Raw genomic sequence first — 11,605 nt, 5'->3', positions numbered from 1 at the left:
CAGCTGTGGTGTTGGAGAAAAGTACTGAATATTCGATTGACTACCAGAAGAACAAATATCCTTGTCTTGGGGGGGAAAGTGTAGCCAGAGTGTTCCCTGGGGCAAGAATGATGCAGCTTTATCTCATATACTTTGGGCATGTTACTAGGAGAGGCTATTCCTTGGAAAGGGACAGCATTCTTGGAAAGGTGGAAAGTCAGAAAAAAAGAGGAAGACTGTTAATGAGATGTATTGACACAGTGACTTTGGGCTCAGGTGTATCTGAGATGATGAGAATGGCACAGCTTGGGACAGAGTTCAGATCTGTCGTTCATAGGCTCGCTGTGGGTCGTATTTGGCTCGATGGCAAGAACAACAGTCTTTGGCAACCACGATATTATTTTTATCCCTATAGTTATACCTCTTTCCAAATGTCATGTAAATAGGACCATCCAGGATGTGCACCGTTAACTCTGATGTCTTTCACTTGCCATTATGCCTTTTAGATTCATCTGTGTTGTGTTTGTGTTCCTTCCTTTTATTGCTCTGCAGCATTGGTTACATGACTACACCATAATTTATTTAATCATTCAATATTTGATAGACATTTAAGTTGTATTCAGGCTTTGATGATTGTGGAAAAGCTGTGACACATTCATGTATAGATTTTTAACAGACATGTTTTCATTTCTCTTGGAGACAATATCTTGTGATAGGTTCTGTTGGAAACATATGTGCCAAGTCATTTTCCAGAGTAGCTGTGCTGTCTTGCATTGTCATCAGTGATGTCTGGCAGTTGGAGTTGCAGTTATCCTCGCCAGCATTTGTACTATCCATTTTAAAGTTTTAATAATTTTATAGTAATACTGTATTTTTAATGTTGGCCCTTTTAAAACACATTGATAAATTAGAGAGCTGAATGTTTTTAAAAAAGCATTCTGTTTAATAGGTCCTTTTCATGAAGTAAGAAATAATTTGAAACTTGGAGATCATAACAAATTATGGCTGACATTGAGAAGAATAAGAATCCTAGAACATTTAATTGTGCTAATGTGAAACCTATACCTAGACCAAGAAGCAGTTGTCCGTACTGAACAAGGGAACACTGCATGGTTTAAAATCAGGAAAGATGTGCTGTATCCTTTCTCCACACCTATTCCATCTGCATAATGAGCCAGTCATTTGAGAAGCTGGACTGTATACGAAGAAGAATGTGGCATCAGGATTGGAGGAAAACTCATCAACACCTTGTGTCATGCTGATGACACAGCCTTGCTTGCTGAAATTCAGGAGGACTTGAAACACTTGGTGCAGAAGATCAAGACTACAGCTTTCAGTATTTTTACATCTCAACATCAACAAAACAAAGATCCTCACCATTGGGCCAGGAGGCACCATCATGATAGATGGGGGGGACATTGAAATTGACCATAATTTCATCTTATTTGGTTCCACACTCCAAATCCCTTGGTACCAGCAGTCAAGAAATCAAAAGATGGAGAGTCTGAATTAGGAAAGTCTACTTTCATGGACCCCTCCAAAGAACCATGATGCCAGTTTAAAGGCAGTTTTATGCCTGAGTCAAGCCATGATCTTTCCAGTCACTTGCTGTGTATCCGAGAGTTGGACAGGAGTAAGAATATAACAAGAAGAACCCATGTCTGGGGTTCTGGTGGCCTAGTGGCAAGAATGCTGCACTGCGATCCCAGTGGTGCTCAGTTCAAATCCACCAAATGCTCTGCTGGAGAAGGAGGGACAATCTGCTCCTGTACCAGTCAGATCCAGTTTGATAATATACACACAAAAAGTAGTAAAATAAAATAAAATAAAGTAAATAAAATAAACTATGTCTTGGAGTCCTGGTGCTGGAGAAAAATGCTGAATATCCCGTGTGCTGCCAAAAGAACACAATTTGTTGGAGAAAGTGTAACCATGTGCTCCTTCGAGGCAAGGACGGCGATCGTGGTCCCACATACTTCGGGCGTGTTGTTAGGCGGGGCCATTGTTTGGAAAGGGTCATCATAGTTGGAAAGGTGGTGGGTCGGTGGACGAAGACCCTCCACCAAATGGATTAACACTGTTTCCACTATGTGGAAATAATGAAAACTATTGTTTAATAAAAAGATTTCCATGTTTGTTAAAGCCAACTTCAGCGGTGAACCTGGTTTAATGAACACATAGCCTGTTATGAATGATGATTGTATTTCTATTGGTTTACACAGGAAAACAATGGCGAGTCGTTACATGGAACTCTATGATCTCAACAAGGATTTACTAAATGGATATAAAATTCGCTGTAACAATCACACAGAACTGCTGGGAAACCTCAAAGCAGTCAATCAAGCAATACAAAGAGCAGGCCGTCTGCGTGGTACGTGTTTTCCTAGTCCTACTCTTGGAGGTTCTTTAGTGACAGTTCCTGAAGATGCAAGCATTAGCTGAGATTTTATATTGGGGCGTAGAGTAGCCTACAAAGGTGAAGGGCCCTTCAGGTTGACACCAGCCATGTGAGTTTCAGTCAGTGAGCCTCCAGTTTGGTTTTAGGTGACATAGTAGATTAAGTGACTGGTTGCTGACCAAAAGGTTAGCAGTTCGAATTCACCAGCTGTTCTGCAGGGAAAAGGTGAGGCAGTTCCACCCTGATGAGATTTATATATAATTTTAGAAACATGGGAGAGAAAGAGTCACCATGAGTTGGAAGCAACCCAAGGACTATAGGTTTGGCTGTTAGACTTCAAAGAGGAAGAAAACCTGTAGCCTCCTTTTTCAGAGCTTGCTGTGTTCTTTAAAGGAAAGCACTCAAGAGGAAATGCATAGCCTTCAGAGCACTTATTAGAAGGAGAGATTGCAAGAATAAGATGAACCCAAAAGGATGAGCTCTAGCTGGAGAAATCCACCAGAATTCTGCCGGTTGGGGTCAGTGCTTCCTCTGACCTCCTTTGAAGAATCCTCTTCGCTGATAGATAGGGACTTTGATCAGTTTCTGTCAGACTGACCGCTAGTCTCTGGATTTGAGATGGCCTCTGGGTTTCATAAAAGCCCCCATTATCTTTCTCAGGGAGAGGTGAGGTGAAACAGTTATATTTGCACATCACGTAATGCTTTAATCCAGCTTTGTGTTGTTCTAAAACTGGACTTGTAATGTTACCTTTCATGGTCCTTTAGATCACGTTCATTGCTGTTTCTCTCACACAGTTGGAAAGCCAAAGAACCAGGTGATCACTGCTTGCCGGGACGCAATTCGAAGCAACAACATCAACACTTTGTTTAGAATAATGCGAGTGGGGACGGCATCTTCATAGCAGAGGAGAGAAGAGGAAGTGAAGTTTCTGGAAATCTGTTTTCTTAATAATCTTGGCTGCTTTGGGCTGTGTCCTCATTAGCCCAGGTGCTACAGTGGAATAGTCTGAGCAAGTTGCACACGCGAAAGGCAAAGCATTGCATCTGGAAAATGTTTGCACTTTAAATCAGTGGACACATTGCAGAACACTGGGCGTGTACAGAGGAGGGCAAGGACCTTTGAAAGTTTAGGGCTTCAAAGTCCTATTTTTCTCTCTATATAAAAAGTTATTGTATAGAGGCATCTTTGTATTCTTGTAATTAAAGTTGTAACTTTAAAATAGGTCATATGCTGTTTCATTAAAATTTAAACATATCTAACTTTGTGTCGACTGATAATGAAATTTACTGCCATGTCAGAATTAATTGCATGAACCATTGTTATTTGGTGGAGAAGAAAGCATGATAATCAATTTGTCTACCTTCTCCTCAATCACTGAAAGCCACTACAACAAACTGATAAGTGGTGGCCAAAGAGATAGTATCAAATGCAATATGTGAGCCTAGACTGAAAAAAAGAATTATGTAAAGGACAGTATTGGAAAGGTTGATCCAATTAGAATATTGCATAAGTATCATATCAAAATGAAATATCTGAGTAATGGTTTGTCTTGTGAAATACAACTGGAGTATTTAGGGGTGAAAGATAAGCTACCTCCCCTCAAATATTACAGATAAAATAGTACATAAAACAAGAAAACCTTAGCGAAATATTAGCAATTGGCAAATCTGGATGAAGAATAGGAGAGTTCTTTGTACTGTTCTTGCAATTATACTGATAAGAATGAAACAACATCAGTTCGTGAAAAACACTTAGATCTTGGCTCCCAGAGGAAATGAACTGTTGTTATGACCGGTCCTTTTCATTATATGGTATTGGCAGGTTATGTGTTACCATCCTGTCACGGTAGCTGTGAGAGGCAGCTCCTGTATCTCCACTGTACAGACGATGAAAGTGAAGCCTTCAGAGTTGCTGCTTTAAGACCACACAGCCTCCCAAGCTACTGCTAGCAGAGCTCCAGGGGTCCATAAACTCTATTTTTTGTTCTCTCCTTGTCACCAAGTTCGAACTGACTCATAGCTGACCCTCTGGTGGGTTTGGGGGGCATGAAATCACATAGGAGGGGATAGCACATTTTTCTCCTGCAGGGCTCCTGGTGGATTTGAACCTTTGGGTTTGTAGCTCAACACTGAAAAAGTGTTGCTAGGTGCCATTGAGTTGCCTGCGATTCATAGCGGCTCAGTGTACATTAGCTCTGAACCCTGCCCTATCTTGAGCCAATCTCATTATCTCCAACAGACCTAATCCCATTTCTCTAGTTTTTGAGTTAACCCATATCGTCCTGGGTCTTCCTCTCCTGTGCCGTCCCTCCATCCTTCCAAGCATGATGTCCTTCTTCAAGGTCTATTCCTTCTTGGCCATATGCCCAAAATATGTGAGATGGAGCTTAAAAATCCTTGTCTCCAGGAAGCAGCCTGGTTTCAACCTCTCTAGCACAGACCTCTTTGTTCTCCTGACAGTCCACACAGTATGTTCAACACTCTTCTCCAGTACTACAAAAACATCACTCCTTCTGTCATCCTTAGTTACTGTCCAGCTCTCAGATGCATAGCAAGTAATTGTGAAGACCATGGCCTGGATCAGGCACACCTTAGTCTCCAGCCTGATGTCGTTGCTCTTCAATATTCTAGAGAGGTCTCTGACAGCAGACTTTCCCAATGCAATTTGTCTTTTGATTTCCTGGCTGCTGCTGCCAAGAATGTTGATTGTGGAGCCAAGCTAGCTAAAGTTATTAACAATCTCAAACTCTTCTCTGTCTATCATGAAGCTGCCAGTTGGCCCAGTGGTGAGAATCTTTGTTTTCTTGATGTTGAGCTTCAATCCATATTGAAGACTACAGTCCTTAATCTTTTGCAGCAAATGCCTCATGTCTTCCTCAGTTTCAGCAAGCAAGGTTATGTCATCTGCATAATGCAGGTTGTTGATGAACCTTCCTCCAATCCTGATGCCACATTCTTCCTCGTACAGCCCAGCCTCCCTAATGATCTGTTTTGTGTATAGATTGAAAAGGCATAGAGATGGGATGCATCCCTGATGCACACTTTGCCTGATCTTGAACCAAGCAGTGGTTTTTCTGCTCTGTTCTGAGCACTGCTTCCTGGTTCAAGGATAAGTTTCGCATGAGCATGGGTTAGCCACAGTTTATTGTGATCTATACAACCAAACGCCTTTGCGTAGTCAATGAAACACAGATTCCTTGGTACTCTCTGCTTTTGGCCAAGATCCATCTAATGTTGTTAATGATGTCCTCAGTGCCATGGCCTCTTCTAAATCCAGCCTGCACTTCTGGGTTCTCTGCTGATGTACTGTTTCAGTCTTTTATGGATAATGTTCCGCAGGATCTTGCTAGCATGTGATATTAGTGATATTAGTGATACTGTTTGATAGTTTCCATAGTCTGTTGGGTCACCTTTTTTTGGAATGGAAATAGAGATCTCTTCCAGTTAGTTGGCCAGGCAGTTGTCCTCCAGATTTCTTGAGAAAACCTGGTGAGCACATCCAGGGCAGCATCTGTTTGCTGAAATATGTCAGTTGGTATTCCATCCATTCCTGGGACCTTGTAGAACTTAAAAAAAAAAACAACAAAACCCACAAAAAAAAACCCAACCAACAACAACAACAAAAAAATCCCAAGCAAACAACCACAAGACCAAAACACTAGACAAGGTAAAATAATTGGAAAATTAGAAGCAATACAAAAACAACAAAGTGAAATTCAGAATCTGAAGACTAAAATTACAGAAGGTGCATGGGAAGGATAAAAGAAAAGAAATGGCAGAAATTTAGCCTAGACTTAATGAGTTAGAAGATGAATACCCCAGACAAATCTGTTAGAAGAATAATCGGAAACGATCCCTCAGTATTATGAGTTAATTCTGCCTCATGGAGACCTCAGATATTTCAGCAGATTTGTGCTCTATAGGATTTTCAATGGCTGGGTTGTCATGGGTTTGTTCTTTTTTGTTTGTTTTTTGTTGTTGTTGTTGGGGGTTTGTTTCACTTGCAGAAGTAGATTACCAGGCTTTTCCTCTTGGGTGGATTTGAACCACCAGTTTTTCACTTACGTAGCAAGATGTATCTATGAATGCTTAGTTCCGTTTAATGGTAGCCTAAGTGCCAGGCCCTGGTGGTGGTTGGGGTGTGCAGGTACTGCTAGCAGGGACCTCATGGTAGGCTTCAGGAGCTGGGGGTGGGGGAGAGAGATGGCAGCTGGTGCCGGACAGAGGGCTGCATGAGAAGGCTGGGCTTGCTTTCCCTCTTTATGATCCAACAGCAGGGATTTTTGAGTCCCCAGACCATCCAAATAAGGATTGCCTACATATCTGAAAGTTTAGAAGCTCAGATTCACCCAAAATTTCCTTGAAAGCAAGACCTGGCAGTCTACTTCCAAAAAATCATAGCAATTGAACCCCCCTGGGGAGCTGAGTTCTATTGGAACATGCGTGACAGAGCAAGAGTGACAGACAGCTGGACTGTTGCTGGTTTTTTTATGGTTTTGGTTTGGGTTTTTTTGTATATATTTTTTAATTTTTAATTTTTTTTATTATTATTTTCTGTGTGTGTACCGTCAAATTGGATCTGACTGGTACAGGAGGAGATGGCCTCTCCTTCTCCGGCAGAGCATCTGGTGGATTCGAACCGCTTATCTCTGGGATTGCAGTGCAGCTTCTTGCCACTGGGCCACCAGAGCTCCCCTATGGTTTTGGTTTTGTGGTTTGTTTGTTGTTTTTGTATAGTCCGCCTGTGCTGGGCTTGGTGTTCTTGATCAGATTATGCTTTTCGCTGGCTATTCCAGGCCTTGTTAGCTCCTGTGCTTTCTGGGGAACCTCCCACCTCGTGTGGCAGCTTCTCTGGATAGCCTCGTCAAGCCGTCATTCACTCTGCAGCTGAGGTCTCCTCTGAGGCCAGGCCTCGTCCCACCTCCAGCACCTTCACAGCCTCCAGACCCTAGAGCTCTCCATGACCCACTCAGCAGGCCCCCAGTCACATCCAGTGATGCTTCCTCTTTTCCTCACTGCTGTTCACCCCACAGGCTCTGTCTCACGCATCTCCCCTCACACTGTCGGTGCACGTTATCTCACTTGGCCACATGTGGTCTCTTACTCACTGAGTCAGGCCGGGCCTTAGCATTTTCCACCGTCGGTAGAACACCGCAGCACCATGCCCTTAATTAACTGTTGATTAATCTGTCAATTGAATAAACAAGTACCTATCAATATCTCTTCCTTCTAACTTCTAATAAAGCGCATAAATTTTAAGTGCACAAAGTGGTGATATTTCTTAGGCTTATAACCATGTTACCAACACCCAGATCAAGACTTAAAAACTCAATCCTAAGGGAGCTCTGGTTGCCTAATGGCAAGAAGCTGCACTGCAGTCCCAGAGGTGTGAGGTTCGAATCCACCAGATCCTCTGCTGGAGAAGGAGGAACAATCTCCTCTTGTACCAGTCAGATCTGATTTGACGGTACACACACAAAATATAATAAAATTTTAAAAAATTAAAACAAAACTCAATCCTCCGATCCTCCTAGGATTGACACCTCCTAGTTCCCTTATTTGGAAGCAGGAGTGGCATCCAATTCCTAAACAACATGCCTCCGGAAACTCTATGAACTTTGGTAAATTTCAATAGTTGTAGAAGGACTTCAGATCTTTTGTTCATAGGCCAGCTATGAGTCGTGCTCACTCAGCAGCAGTCAACAACAGTTCCCTTACATCCAGTTTACCAGCACGCAGATCAGGACTTAAAAGTTCTTCAGTCCTTCTGGGATTGAATACTCCCAAGTTCCTTTGTACCACTTAGCAGTCTTAGTCCCCCAGCCTTCCTCTCAGAGCCTTGCAGAGTTGAAGAAGGAAACAGACCCATTAAGGCAAAGTGTAGCAGAATTAGGCTGAGATGCCTGTGCCTGGTCTATGACTTGCTTGTCAAGGATGCCTTATTCCCTTGCCTTGGAACAGCAGTCTCTAGCCTTCTCTTGAAGATCTTGGTACGTGTGTGTGTGTGTGTGTGTGTCTGTGTGTCCATAATTATTCCTGCTTAAAAGGTACAAGTATCCCTGAAGTGACTGGAGCAGCAGCCTGAACGACTAACTCCTGTTGAAGACTCTTCTATGATTGTAGGAGGGGGACTGTCACACGAGAGGCAATGAGCAGAGGGTTCAGTATTAGCCTTTCTGCTGCAGCAGAGGTCAGAAGAGGAAGTTGTGGGTCCCTGACGTAGCTCACTTTCGTTAGGTAGTTGGCGGAGAGAGACATCACATGTGTGAGCCTGGATGTTGCCTGAGGGGGTGAAGATGGAGGACCAGGTCCTCTCCCTTGGGGTGCAGCAACTGGCTTGGCTGAGGTGGAATCCCAGAGAAGAGCCAGGTACAGTGGGGTTGGGGGTGGGTGTAAGTCTGAGAGATCCGGACTAGGCAGGGTCCCCTGTCCAGAGAATAAACCATGATCACACCGAGATGTGTCTGGCCTGGCTGTGGGCTGAGCAGGGTCTGAAGTGGTGTTGAGAGAGGCTCTCTGACCCTATTGGGTAATCAAATAGGGCAGCTTTTGTCTTAGAAAACTGAGACAGCTTGCTGCTGGCAAGGATTGGCAAAAGAGAGGAAGCTTCTCAACCAGAGGGATGGACACAGAGAGTGCTGCAGTGGGCTCTAGTGCGTCTGAGATGATGTGGACCAGCGGATAGGACAGCATTCACATCTGTTCTTCAAAGGGTTGTTGTGAGTTGTACTCAGCGAAGCCTAACAGAAGGAATGAATCTCTCCAAGGGCCCCCCATTTCTATTACATGTTGTAGCTCCTACTCGTCTCTATGAGGCCCTAGGCTGTGGCAGTCAAGCCAGACACTGGAAGCTCAGGCAGACACAAAAGCCCTGTTGGGAGGGGACCAGGCGTCTCTCCCGGGAAGAGGCAGCTGAGCCTTGCTCTGAAGTAGTGGACAAGATATCTTAGAGGGTGGGCAACAGTTTTAAACTCTGGAGCCTGCAGCCAAAAAGGTGGGGCTTGTTTGGGGAACCGAAATCAGTCAAATCATACAACCAGGAAGAAGGCCGTAGGAACTCCAGAGGAGCTGCTTGGCCAAGGGTTGAGCAAAGATGGGACTTGGGATCCTAGCAGTTAGGGGATAACCTGGTGGACCATCTCAGTGGAAGGACAGGGCTCTGGGGGCCTGGGGCCTGCCGTGTGCCAAGACTCCATCCCTGTGATCTCTTGCTACTCAACCTAGAACCTGGATCCCGAGGACAAGCGTTTGTGGAAGGAGTGAGTGACGTTAAGTGAGAGGCTTGGGCTCCGGGGACAGCTGTGGTGAGGGGCCCCTGAAGCCCTTATGTGAGTGCTGCTCCGGAAGTCAGGGAAGTGGTTTGGTAGGGGAGACGGGGTGGGGCTGCTTTCCGTGAAGAGAAGGGCTCTTCCGGCCACCACCTCAGCCTTGCAAGGCAGCCCCATGCTGCATGGCCCCCTTGGCCTGCTCAGATGCTCAGGCAGTCTGGGAAGGAGGGGTGAGTAGGGCCATGGACTCTGAGTTTGCTGGCATGGTGGAGGAGACAGATTAGGGGCCACTGGACCAGTGGGTAGCTTCTGGCTGGGGTGGGCACAAAGAAACCAGAGGAAGCAAAGTTGGTACTTTGAGATTCTGTGCACAATTAAATGTTAATTTAATTCCTCCCAATGTTATCAATTATTATTTATGACCCATACATTATAATATCTTTGCATAGACAATAAAACACAGATATCTTTGTGATATGCTCTGCTTTCAGCATTCCCCCTTTTGTGTATTGATATTGTTACCCTGCCACATGCTGAATCAGTCATTTAGACACAGTAATACTTTTATTGAGCCTTTAGGAATTTTTTAATATATAAGATGTCATCTGCAAATACAATTTTACTTCCTCTTGTCAATTTGGACACACTGGTTTCACTTCCTCCAGGATAGATTTGTTCTTTTGGTCGCCCACAGTATGTATGTTCAATTCTCGTCATCAAAAGCACAATTCAAAAGCGTCAATTCTTCTTCAGTCTTCTTTATTCATTGCCTAATTTTCAGATGCATACAAAACAATTGAAAAGGCTATGGCTTGGGTCTGGCACACCTTAGTCTTTAAGCTGACATCTTTGCTCTGTAGTGTTTTGGAGCGGTACAACAGATTTTTCTCAATTCAACACACTTTTTTTTGGTTCTTGACTACTGCTATTGAAGGAGTTGATTGTGGATCCAAGTGAAATGAAGTTGTTCACAACTTTCATCCTTTCAACATCTGTCATGACATTGCTTAATGGTCCAGGGGTGAGTATTTTTGTTGATGTTGTGATGCAATCCTTATTGAAGGCTACAGTAAGTGCTCCAAGTCTTCTGCACTTTCTCCAAACAAGATTGTGTCATCTGCATAATGCTGGTTGTTGATGAGTCATCTTCCAGTCCTGATGTCATTATTCTTCATATAGTCCAGCTCCTTGAGTGATTGAATAGTTATGGCTCAAAGGTACAACACTGATGCACACCTTTCCTGATCTCAAGCCATGCAGTGTTCATTTGTTCTGTTCAGACAATTGCTTCTTGGTCTATGTATAGGTTTCATATGAGCATACTTAAGTATTCTGGGATTCTCATTCTTCTCAGTGTTATGCATAATTTATCATGATCCACACAGTCTAATGGTTTTGTATAGTCAGTAAAACACAAGTGAACGTCTTTCTCATATTCTCTACTTTCACCCAAGACCCACCTGATATCAATGATGATATCCCCTCTTCCAAGCCTCTTCTGAATTTAGCTTGAATTTCTGGCAGTTCCCTGTCAATGACCTTTTACAGCCATTTAAAAATAATCTTCAGAAAGATTTTGTTTGCATGTGTTGTCAATTATCTAATTCAATAATTTCCATACTCCTGCACTCTGTTGGGTCACCTTCTCTCTCTCTCAGGAATAAATATTCTTCTGGTTGGTTGGCCAGGTAACTGTTCCAAATTTCTGGGCTTTGACTAGTGCTGCTCGTAGGATTGCTCTGGGCCATCATCCTAACAACAGCAACTTAAAGGATGTCAGTCTTTATGCATTTCACTTTCTTTTTCACAACTTCCAGTTTTGCTAGATTCGTTCTTTGTACAATCCATGTCCCAATTATTAATGGGTTTGCAGCTATTTGTCCTCATTTTGAGTCTTGCCACATCAGCAAATCAGGACTTTTGTGAGTGAAAACTTTCCTCCGTCTATGGCATTTGAT

The 11,605-nt window shown here is 43.4% G+C and overlaps 1 protein-coding gene across 1 annotated transcript in view; it reads left to right on the top strand.

Moving 5' to 3' along the window:
• Positions 1–3,281, top strand: part of LOC102859365 (Bardet-Biedl syndrome 2 protein homolog) — a 27,256-nt gene extending 23,975 nt beyond the window's left edge. The window contains exons 16-17 of the mRNA XM_006897112.1: positions 2,202–2,350; positions 3,175–3,281. Of these exons, the coding sequence (XP_006897174.1) occupies positions 2,202–2,350; positions 3,175–3,281 (256 nt within the window). The remainder of the gene's footprint in view (positions 1–2,201; positions 2,351–3,174) is intronic.
• The last annotated feature ends 8,324 nt before the right edge of the window (positions 3,282–11,605 follow it).

This window comes from Elephantulus edwardii, unplaced genomic scaffold (assembly GCF_000299155.1).
Source record: "Elephantulus edwardii isolate Elephantulus edwardi_28Jun2011 unplaced genomic scaffold, EleEdw1.0 scaffold00201, whole genome shotgun sequence".
Taxonomy (NCBI): Eukaryota; Metazoa; Chordata; class Mammalia; order Macroscelidea; family Macroscelididae; genus Elephantulus; species Elephantulus edwardii.
This window is presented reverse-complemented; position numbering and strand designations above follow the sequence as displayed.